Source organism: Eretmochelys imbricata, chromosome 5 (genome assembly GCF_965152235.1).
Source record: "Eretmochelys imbricata isolate rEreImb1 chromosome 5, rEreImb1.hap1, whole genome shotgun sequence".
Taxonomy (NCBI): Eukaryota; Metazoa; Chordata; order Testudines; family Cheloniidae; genus Eretmochelys; species Eretmochelys imbricata.
In genome coordinates, this window is record NC_135576.1 from 25837440 (window position 1) to 25849878 (window position 12439).

The 12439-nt window shown below is 41.0% G+C and overlaps 1 protein-coding gene across 4 annotated transcripts in view; it reads left to right on the forward strand.

The window, feature by feature from the left end:
* SLC1A3 (solute carrier family 1 member 3) overlaps window positions 1-2498 on the forward strand; it is an 88944-nt gene extending 86446 nt beyond the window's left edge. For all 4 annotated transcript variants that reach the window (XM_077816248.1, XM_077816249.1, XM_077816251.1 and 1 more), the window contains one exon: window positions 2294-2498. In XM_077816248.1, the coding sequence (XP_077672374.1) occupies window positions 2294-2498 (205 nt within the window). The remainder of the gene's footprint in view (window positions 1-2293) is intronic.
* The last annotated feature ends 9941 nt before the right edge of the window (window positions 2499-12439 follow it).

The following is a 12439-nucleotide window of genomic DNA, read 5'->3' on the forward strand; positions in this document are numbered from 1 at the left end:
CATCTGAATATGGCCAGACATTTGGCTAATGTGGCTGACTCATTTGTTTCCCCACCTCTGTGCCTGCTAGAGAAGGGGTTCTCGACATTTTCTTTCTGAGGTCTCCCCAAAATGCTATAAAAACTCCAGGGCCAGAGAAAGGGAGTTGGGGGCTGGCTCAGGGCTCCAGGCTTCAGCTGCCATGGACCCTCAGTTGAGAACCACTGTGCTAAAGGAGGAGAACACTGAGCAACCTTCCTACATCTGTAAGTACCTGTGGAATCCCCTTAGGCCCAGCTGCATTTCTCTGTGCATGGTTATAGGGATAGAACAGCATCACTGTCAGCAGCAGAAGCCAAGAACCTTTCCATGTCTGCCAGTGCAAATAAGGGTGACAGACAGGCTGATCCACTTACCTGGAGATGCCTTTGTGGGGTTAGGGTAATTGAAGAGGTAGGTGTTCCTCCACTCCATGTCAATGTCTGTCAGGGAAGGATAGCAGCCATTTTTCCCCTTTTCTCCATCCCAGCTCTTCAGAGAGTATTTGTTTGGATCACTTGATAATTACCTTTTCTGTTCATTCCCTCTGAGGCACTGGGCATTAGCCACTGTTGGAAGACAGGATACTGGGCTAGACGGACCTTTGGTCTGACCCAGTATGGCCCTTCTTATGTTATGTCCTTTTCACAGTCCTACTTCTTATCTAGATAGAGTAAAGGGGAATGCTGCTAAAAGTGAGAAGGCAGGGGAGAGATGAAATGGCTGTTGTTCTCCCATGGAAGACATCCAGAGAGGGATGAGAGTTCACCTAACTGTTCATTCCTATTACCACCCCCACTTCCTGACAGCAGCTCAAAGTAAGTGTAGAGAAGTGTTTGAGCCCATTGAGAGGGAGTACAGGGAAATTCAGATGAAATATATGCGAGGTTAAACAGTTTCCCAATACTAGGGTCATTTGCCCATCCCTACGCTTTACGCTATTCCTCACAGGATTGCCTATGGATGCTGCTATTCTAGGACTGAAAATATAGCAGCACCGTGGCTCATGTTGTGATTCAGTGAGTACCAGAAAGAAAACTGAACTTTACCCCAACAGTAGTGTTACTTATGACAACAATGTTCAGTTTTTAAGGGTATCACTAACTCTGTGAAATTCTCACCATGTGTATAGATCCCAAACATTTAAGGTCTAGACAGGTGGATGTGATGAGAAGGTGAAATCCAGCCCCAGCCTGCCTCCAGGATTGCTGTGCATTCTTCCTCCCCTCCAGCTGTTATTCCAGCCTATGGGCTGTGTTATGAGTTTAACATGTCTCAGTAGCTCCTCTGTGGACCTTCCTCCAGCCCTTTACCATTGGGGCCTTCTGTGCAACCCTTTCACAGCACGTAGGGGTTATATTTACACCCCTGAAGAGCTGGGTAAGATGCTGGGCTGTCCACTAGCCCAAGAAGAACTAATGTCACAACAGAGTATTGGCTGAACCAAACCTTAAGCAAAAATGTCAAAAATTATTTCCTGTGACCACTATGGACTATAACTCCCAGATGCTTTTCCTTCACATCTCAGCCACTCCAGATCTTTCTCCTAACACAGGAACTCATACAGGAGCATTCCTGCCATCCTACAGCTCAACTGATTTTTGCTGGCCTTTATATGGACCAGCACCCAGCTCCTCAAAAGTATTTAAGTGCCTAACTCCCTTTGAAATTACTCAAAACCTCAACTGGGATGCAGCTGATCAGTCACAGGCAGGGCTGGGCCCATCTGCCCTTAAAGGGGCTAGTCACACAGTGACAGGCTGCTTGCCTGCAGTCTCCATGTGCAATCATTGGGGAGTCTTAAGAGATACAAAGGCCCTTGCTCTGGACCTTTGCAGCACGCATGAATCTCAGCCTAGATTATTTACAATAGTTTATTTTCATTCTGGGAATGACAGCTAAGAAGGCAACATTCAGTCAATTCAGATATCAGGAGGTCATTACACCTGACTTATTGTAACATACTCACAAGCCCCCAAACATGAGCCCCCACAGGCCCACTCTGCTCAGATCACTTCATAACATAGCAATCATATCATCCTGTGAAATGGCTAGTAACATTATGTTTCAGGTCACTGCATTAGGCTTAGAATTCTGGTACAATTGTTAGTTTCCGCAAAGATGGAGTAATGCTATTAACATTTCTGATAGATGAATACACATAGAAGTATTGGATCATCTCATGGTTATTTTCAAAAGCTATTTTACACAGAGACTCTGAATGTTTCACTTAAACAAGTGGGGAAAACAAGACTAATGCAACTATTTTCCACAGGGACCGTCTTCGTACCACTACAAATGTCTTGGGTGACTCCATTGGTGCAGGGATTGTTGAACATTTGTCACGGAATGAGCTGAAGAACAGGGATGCTGAGATGGGTAATTCTGTGATAGAGGAGAATGAAATGAAAAAACCATACCAACTGATCTCACAGGAAAATGAGAGTGAAAAACCATTAGACAGTGAAACCAAGATGTAGGATAGACCAGGCATGATTCCAACACTAGGAGTGTGGGAAACATACTTTCTACAACCATTTATATCTTGTTTTCAAGAAGTCCATTTATATCTTGCTTTCCCCCATATGATAGCATTGGAACAGAGTTGATCAAAAACATTCTGAATTAGCAGTGCCCAAGGTATGTGTTTGCATCCCACTTAAAAAAAAATTGGCGAGTTATCATACTGGTCCTGCTAGACATGTGCTAACTGGGGGCGGGGGAGAGGGGGAAGAGGGAGAGTGTCTATTAAATCATTAAAAAACATACCAGTGTATATGTTACTCAATCCTGTAAATGTGATCTCGTTTTTATAAGCTGGAAAGTCACAATAGATAATACAGCCTGAAAAGGGTTTTATTTTTTTAAATACCTATTGCCCATTTCTTAACATCAGTAAGCACACAAATCAACATTTTTAACTTGACAACTGCACCCAAACAAGGAAATTAACAGGATTTCTTTTTTTTCCCTTCTGGTGATATGTTATTTCTTTATCCTATTACTAGCAGGACAATAAAAAGGAGGACTTTTAAATTTAAAAAAAAGTAGAGATGTTCAGGTAAAAAAAATACCCACAATCAGCACTTTTATCAGCTGAGCTGAAATGTCATTTCTGAGGAGATGATTTCATCTTAATAGGACACTTTAGGGTCAGTGAGGGCCAGTTCTTGACAAGTGCTTAGCACTTTCAGCTCCCACTGACCAGCAGACACTTATGCATATGGGTATTTTCACTCACCTGAGTAGTCCCCTTAACTTCAATGCCACTACTCACATGAGCAATGTTACACATATGCAGAGAAGTGCTTGAAGGATTGTATGCTTTTTGGGGTGGGAGGTGTACTTCATCTGTGCTCAGAAGGCACATAGCACACTGTGGGTGCATTCACAATCTAAATAATATGTAATAAAAATAGCAGAGAGGGCCAGCACTTTGCAAGAGGTACTTCATACCTGGCAAGAGATGCTCCGAACCTAATTGGATGGGGCTCTAAACCTGTCTGTGTTGCTGAAATTGCATTGCTGGAAGACCTGTGACCAAGAGGTCACTTTCAAAAAATGGAAATATTGTCATCAATTAGCCTGGTGTCATTCCATGAATAAGTAGTAAAACTATTAGCCAAATATTCCTTGTTTTACATAGGGGAGAGAACTCCCCATCTCACTGGGAGGTTCCCATATCTTTTTGGGTTTACCAGCAGCAACTCAAATATAAAAAATAAATTTTTAGAAAGCAAAACTAATGGGTGCTCTATTACTTACAAGGAAAAATATATATAAACTGAAGAATAGTAAATACATTTAATAAATGTTAAAAATATAATAAGAAAAGATTTTTAAGAGTAATATTGTAGATCTCCTTCAAGACACAGAGAAGGAAACAAAAAAGGGGGGGGGAGAAATATACTCCGAATCCTATGGCTTTTTTTTGTTCATTTCAAGATTATTCCCTGAAAAAACCCTTTTATGAAAAATATTAATTGTATATATTTTCCTTTTCCACTCCTTCTATTACTGTAGGAGTCAAACTGGAAAGATTTATGGTGCAGTTAGAGATAGGTAACTGAGGAATACAAATCCACAAGCACAAAACTAGTTGAGTGGTCTATTTTATGTTTGATTTGTTCTGAACTAAATGTTTGGATTTGAAAATGTTTGGATTTGGTCTGAACTAAGAGAGAGAGAGACAGAACTGAGACATTCCCATGTCATACCACAACTGCCACTTGCCAAACATTCAAAAACATCTGTAGCTTTTGTCTCCAGAAGACCATAAGAATTGATATGTAAATGTCAATGTAACTGTGGTGAAAATATGAGTGTGATGATTGAAGGCAGTCTTTTCCCATTTTTAAAGCAACAAGGCAGGCTTCTTTTTCCAAGAGTGACAAATCCTACTCATTTTTAGAAAAAAGAAAAGGAGTACTTGTGGCACCTTAGAGACTAACCAATTTATTTGAACATGAGCTCATGCTCAAATAAATTGGTTAGTCTCTAAGGTGCCACAAGTACTCCTTTTCTTTTTGCGAATACAGACTAACACGGCTGTTACTCTGAGACCACGCATTTTTAGCAGGCCAGCCAATGGTAGCAGGAACAACTCATGAGTGAAGTGAGCGGAATTTAGCCGAGAGTATTCAGCAGTCAGTGCTTTAATCACCTCAAAGCTCTAGATGAATCTCTGACTGAAAGTGATAAAATGTGAACTTTTTTTGCTAACAGAATGAAAACCTAGAATGCAGACAGGCATCTTCGGATATGTAATTAGAGATATTTTTATATAGATTCTGTATTCAGTGTGTGTTTATAAAAGTTAACTTTAGAATGTCTGGAGTAACAGTTTAATTTTTGTTGAGACTCTATTTGGAAATACCCTGCAAAGACATAATGTAAATGGTTGTCTTTCTATGACATAAGTTGAGAAAAATGAATTTTGTCACAAAGTTTGTGATTTTTTTTTTACTAACTTTGTTTCTTATGGAAATCAATTACTATAGAAAGATTCCATTCCCCATCTCGCATTGGCTCTGCATTTAGATGCACCCAATGTGGATTGAGAAACATTACTTTGTAGATGTATTTTCAATAAAAATAGTTTTACATTATTCTGGTATTGTGTGATTTCTTTCAAATTCTCTGTAGTGGGGAAATCTTCAAACACACTCCAAAGATTTGAACTTTCATATTGTAGGGTTTCAGGAAATCCTGTACCTTTTACCCAGCAGAAGCTTATTAATGCATCAGTACTTCTCAAGAATTCAAATGCCCATTTCTTAAACTCTCACATGAATAAAACGGTTAGCCTCCACAGAATGCAAAAGGCGATTAAAGGAAGAAAAATGTGACAAAGGAAAAAAAAGATGTAAAAAAACCCAGAAAGAAATGTTAATTCAAGTTAAGTTTATTTTGATTCAAATTCAAATTCATATAGATGTGTGAATCTGAAGATACAGTATAATGAGAGCTTTCATATGACTTGTAAATTACATAGATCAATGCAGGGAAATCATTTAGAAAATATAATTCTAACACCGATTCCACCACAGCCTACAGATTTAATTAGGGTATCACCACAATGAAGCAAAGAAAAATAAAATCTGGGGGGGAAAAGAGTATGCTGTGATGGTTAGAACTCAGTTCTGCCTTACAATCCCATCGAATTACAACATAATTGAGAAGTAGTTTAATTACACTTTCACTGATGGGTGTATTAGTTTTTTTTCAACAATTCTACTGTCTAGTGATTTAGTTTAGTTTTCATGACCTAAAATACAAAAATAGTTACTTCCTTTGGTGGGTCAAAGTAGGGAGTTTTTCTAGATGTAACGCCACATGATTGGTCATTCGAACTATAACTAGAATTGTGCATGGAAAGTGTTTCCCTAAGTAGATTACCTCTAGTTTGCAGGTTTCAAAGACATCTTCTTAACTGGAGAATTCATCCACAGCCAAGGAGCTTCCATCATCCACTTTTTTAACTTATAACTGTTCAGAGCAGACTCCCTAGTCTCTCATGTATTGGTTGAAACATGACCAGATGTCAAGGGTAGATCAAATTTAGGCTACTTATTTGCAGAACTGAACAAGCAACAACACATTAACAAGAAAAAAATGAAACTAATATTTAATACAAAAAATTACAAACGTATCCCTAACACAGTCTAAAGGACTACAAGAGGCAGAAGTAAAAGAAAAAGGGTCCATAACAAAGCTCCCATTGACTTTAATAATGCAGGATCAGGATCTTCGACACCACTGAGTGGGCTTTGGGATGCTCTCATACTTCCACCCAGATTTCAAATTTTAGATAATTCCTCCTTGATGTCTCTTTAGGAGTAATGAGTGGCTTAAAATCACTCCTCTTTCATGAAGTTTGTTCGGGTGCAGTGTTCTCCCACCCCATCTTGCCTCTAGGTCCTAAAACAAATATTCCACAATGACCTCTTAAGCTGTAGGCCATAATAAAAGGTCCTCAAAATTGTTTTCCTTCAACTGACTTTTCTTTGGTAATTTAAATCCAACAGAACCCAGAAGAATATTACTGTAGGTTACCTTTCCAGTCCCACAATTGTCAGAATTTCCTTTTACAATGATGTCTGTGCTCATTTTCTTAGTATGCTATCCTGAATGTTAACATGGTGAGATGCACTTGTCATTACGATAAGCTGTAAAATGGGTTTGAAATGTTAATTAAAATTTTAACTTCTGTGTTTGCTTCTGGAGAAGACAGTCTTGATGAAAAGTAACATAGCATCTGACATTATTCGCTGTACAGTATCTAATAGAAAAGACTGCAAACCAACAATCACACTCCTCTCATGCTGTTTAACAGACTTAAGGTGAATTCTTGCATGTGAACTTGAAAAACTGCTTCAGACATTTCAAACACTGATGCCTAGTTTGTAGTGGCAATAAATGCAGTGGCTCAGATCATCTCCTGTGCAGAGATCCACTGGGTACAGGTGAGGAGGTGGGGGCATTAAGGAGCTGGTTACAGCTTTCTGATTCTCCTGGTGCACATGAGCTGGCCTCACCACAGGTTAGAGCAGCACCCAGGCTGATCCAACTACACCAGCTCAAAACAGTCCCCAATGGACAGAAGTAAACCGCACCAATGCAAGCTATTTTTTATACCATTGCAGCAAGTCTACACTAGAAATTTGCACCAGTGCAGCTGTATAATTTCCTACTGTAGTGGAAAAAGACACAGTAGTCAAACTCTCCCAACTTTCACACTCTGCTGCAAACTTTTCCCTAGATCCCATTGACATTAGCATATTACTGTCTAACAATGTAGCCCTGCCTATGCCCCTAATAGATTGGTGTAAGAGTTGCTGTGCCACATAGGTACTCCCTTATGTAGGGTGAATTCTCAGCGAGCTCTCTAACTTAAGTCTGAGGCTGTTTGTAGCTCTGGAACATCACAAAGAAGCTGTAGCAGGGCCAGAGATCTGACCCAATGATGCTGACCAAAGCACATGCAGTGGGGCTAGAAAACAAAGTTTCTCAGGCTATGTTAGAGCAGGGTTCCTCAACCTGTGGGTTGGGACCCAAAATTGGGTCGCCAGAATGTTTCAAAGGGTCATGTGGCAGCTTCTGTGGTTCCGTCCCACGGAGCTGGCTGGGCTCAGCTCCCTGCTCCAGGCACTGCAGCCTCTGGGGTCCCAGCGCCACTCAGGTTTGGCCCAGCCATCATGATGACAGGAGTCTGAGGAGGCCAAATTTGAGTGAGTGGCACTGAAACCTCATGAGCCAGGTCAGAACCCCACTCACACAAATTTGGTCCAGTCAGAGGGGCAGGGCCAAACCTGAGTGGCTCTGCAACCCCAGTGGTTGCAACGCCTGGAGCGGAGAGCCAAGCCCAGCCAGCCCCACAGCACAGGAGCTGCAGGAGTCGTCACTGTGGGGTGAGTGCCAGGCAGGATCCAATCCCCTCTGGGGGGCAGGATCTGACCAAAACCACTGCTGGGCCCTCACCCCCAGACTATTTACTGGGGCGCAACAGGCCATAAACATTTACAAATAGTCCTGAGCCCAAAAAAGTTCAGAACTGCTGTGGTAGAGCACACTGGATTCATCCTAAATGTAGCTTACCCCTCCAGAAGACCCCTTGAGGATTGCGTGCCTGAATTCCAACAGAGGGGGGAACCAGAGGATTTTCTACCGAAAACTATAATTGTGCCTCTTCCCTTTTTTGCTAAGAATTTTTTCTGTTAATGAAGGAACCATATGCACATAGATATTCTGGATACATTACTCATGGGAATGCCTTTGCTTTTGGAATGCTATTAGAAGAGGGACTGAGAGTCTGGGATAGTCCAGTTTCTATTCCCAGCCCTGCCACTGACTCATTGTGTGACACTGGCCAAGCCACTTACTTGCTCTGTACTTACTGAAGTTTATCCATTGGTAAAATGGGTAGTGTTAATAGTAATAAATAATAATTACCTCGGGGGGGGGGGCGTGTAGAACTTAATTTGACTGTGAAATACATTCACTTTGGCTGAAAGGTATTAGAAAGTGCAAAATGTTTTGTATGAAATTTTGCAGAGCAATCATGTACATAAACTGAACCAGTGAGATTTCTCCAACTTTATGTAATAAACCATTATATTCCTGCTTACAGATTGATTAAAAGGCCTGTTATTTCTGGAGTTACTACCATCATTGGCACAGCTAAAGACAAGGGTTTAGTTTATCACTTGGCAGTCTTACCCACACAATTGCTCTACCTGTTAAACAGTGCCCCCTTCACCGGATAAAAGGTCTTGACGTTCTACAGTTTTTCAATAGCACTTTTATTTGGGAGTTGGGGTACATAATGAACACCCTATTCAGAGTTTATGTCTGTGAAGCAGCATGTGGGCAGCATAAAGGAAAATGATCATTCATGTAGAAAATCAATTATGGGCAGAGCAAAGTGCTTCTGTCTCCCGGTTTGAAGTACTGTACTCGCACAAATTCCACAGTGACATTTGTACTCCATTATGAGAAATGCCATTTTGTTCAACTAACACCATACCACATCCTTCATAAAATAGCAAGTTACACTGTGCCTGGTGCCAACCATCTATTCAGCAGCACACTTTACTTCCAGTGTGATCGAACTGCACTGTTTCCCAGTGTAGAATAAATGAGAGCTGGGTGGCTAAGCCCCTTGCAGCTCCTAATGGCATCACTCTATTGAAAGATCAGCATAAAGTGCAACTATGGATTAACAAATGGAGAGAAAGAGAAAGCAGGACACATGGTGTGCAGCATCATGTAACACCAGAAACACAGACTTGCAACAAAAAATAGGACATCAGCAAAAGCAGCAAGATTCACAGCCGTAACAGAGGAAACATTAGTCCCAATACACACAATTGGTGGACTGAGCCCTTACAAATAAATTTCCCAAATGCATCCATCAGAAGTGTGTGAAACTCCCAAAATCACTGCAGGAACATTTGCCTCTGAAAACAGGCAATATGGCTCATTCATAGATATCATAGACTTTAAGGTCAGAAGGGACCATTATGATTGTCTAGTCTGACCTCCTGTACAACGCAGGCCACAGAATCTCACCCACCCACTCCTGTAACAAACCCCTAACTTATGCCTGAGCTATTGAAATCCTCAAATCGTGGTTTAAAGACTTCAAGGAGCAGAGAATCCTCCAGCAAGTGATCCGTGCCCAACGCTGAAGAGGAAGGCAAAAAAACCCCGGGCCTCTGCCAATATGCCCTGGAGGAAATTTCCTTCCCGACCCCAAATATGGCAATCAGCTAAACCCTGAGCATGTGGGAAAGACTCACCAGCCAGACACCAAGGAAAGAATTCCCTGTAGTAACTCAGATTCCACCCCATCTAACATCCCATCACAGGCCATTGGGCATATCTACCGCTAGTAGTCGAAGATCAATTAATTGCCAAAATTAGGTTATCCCATCATATCATCTCCTCCATAAACATATCAAGCATTGTCTTGAAGCCAGATATGTCATTTGCCCCCACTGCTTCCCTTGGAAGGCTGTTCCAGAACTTCACTCCTCTGATGGTTAGAAACCTTCGTCTAATTTCAAGTCTAAACTTCCTGATGGCCAGTTTAGATCCATTTGTTCTTGTGTCTATATTGGTACTGAGCTTAAATCATTCTTCTCCCTCTGTAGTATTTATCCCTCTGATATATTTATAGATCGCAATCATAACTCCTCTCAGCCTTCTTTTAGTTAGGCTAAACAAGCCAAGCTCATTGAATCTCCTTTCATAAAAGAGGTTTTCCATTCCTCGGATCATCCTAGTAGCCCTTCTCTGTACCTGTTCCAGTTTGAATTCATCCTTCTTAAACATGGGAGACCAGAACTGCACAGAGTATTCCAGATGAGGTCTCACCAGTGCCTTGTATAACGGTACTAACACCTCCTTATCTCTACTGGAAATATCTCGCCTGATGCATCCCAAGACCGCATTAGCTTTTTTGACGGCCATATCACATTGGCGGCTCAGTCATCCTGCGATTGACCAATACTCCGAGGTCCTTCTCCTCCTCTGTTACTTCCAAGTAATGCGTCCCCAGTTTATAACAGAAATTCTTGTTATTAATCCCCCCTAAATGCATGACCTTGCACTTTTCACTATTCAATTTCATCCTATTACTATTACTCCAGTTTACAAGGTCATCCAGATCTTCCTGTATGATATCCCGGTCCTTCTCTGTATTGGCAATATCTCCCAGCTTTGTGTCATCCGCAAACTTTATTAGCACATTCCCGCTTTTTGTGCCAAGGTCAATAATAAAAAGGTTAAATAAGATTGGTCCCAAAACCAATCCCTGAGGAACTCCACTAGTAACCTCCTTCCAGTCTGACAGTTCACCTTTCAGTGTGACCCGCTGTAGTCTCCCCTTTAACCAGTTCCTTATCCACCTTTCAGTTTTCATATTGACCCCCATCTTTTCCAATTTAGCTAATAATTCTCTATGTTGAACCGTATCAAATGCCTTACTGAAATCAAGGTAAATTAGATCTAGTGTGTTCCCTTTGTCTAAAAAGATCTGTTACCTTCTCAAAGAAGGGGATCAGGTTGGTTTGACACGATCTACCTTTTGTAAAACCATGTTGTATTTTGTCCCAATTACCATTGACCTCAACGTCCTTAACTACTTTCTCCTTCAAAATTTTTTTCCAAGACCTTGCATACTACAGATGTCAAAATAACAGGCCTGCAGTTACCTGGATCACTTTTTTTACCATTCTTAAAAATAGGAAATATCTTAGCCATACGGTACAACCCCTGAGTTTACAGATTCATTAAAAATTCTTGCTAACAGGCTTGCAATTTCATGTGCCAGTTCCTTTAATATTCTTGGATGAAGATTATCCGGGCCCCTCGATTTAGTCCCATTAAGCTGTTAGAATTTGGCTTCTACCTTGGAAGTGGTAATATCTACCTCCATATCCTCATTCCCATTTGTCATCCTACCATTATCCCTAAACTCCTCATTAGCCTCATTAAAGACTGAGGCAAAGTATTTGTTTAGATATTGAGCCATGCCTAGATTATCCTTAACCTCCACTCCATCCTCAGTGTTAAGTGGTCCCGCTTCTTCTTTCTTTGTTTTCTTCTTATTTATATGGCTATAAAACCTTTTACAATTGTTTTTAATTCCCTTTGCAAGGTCCAACTCTACATGGCTTTTGGCCTTTCTCACTTTATCCCTACATGTTCTGACCTCAGTTAGGTAGCTTTCCTTGCTAACCCCTTCCATCTTCCACTCCTTATAGGCTTTCTGCTTTTTCTTAATCACCTCTCTGATGCATCCAATGAAGTGAGCTGTAGCTCATGAGAGCTTATGCTCAAATAAATTTGTTAGTCTCTAAGGTGCCACAAGTACTCCTTTTCTTTTTGCGAATACAGTCTAACACGGCTGCTACTCTGAAACCTCTCTGAGATGCTTGCTCATCCAGCTTGGTCTACAGCTCTTGACTATGATTTTTTTCCCCTTCTTGGGATGCAGGCTTCTGATAGTTTCTGCAACTTTGACTTGAAGTCATTACACAACCTCTTTTCTCCAGGCACCTTGTATTTCTGATTTCCCCACAGCTACTATTTCTTATTTCCTTTCTCTGTGTTGTCATTTGGTTTTTCAGTAGTTTCGCAAGACTCCTTTAAGAAATGGCAATAAATAACTTCCTGTTTCGCTAATATTCTCCCTGTTGTTAGCTAACTATTATTTATATGGCTACAAAAACTTATGTCCATTCCTCCATCATTTCCTTCTTCTCAATCCCTCTTTCATTTTCCTTGCCTCTCCATTACTCATATTCCCCTTTCCTTTTCCTGTTTTTTCTCTCTCCTCTTCTCTTCATTTCTCCAATTTCCCTCTCTTGCAAACTCCCTCACTATTGCCTCTCTTCTCTCATCAGAATAGCTCTAA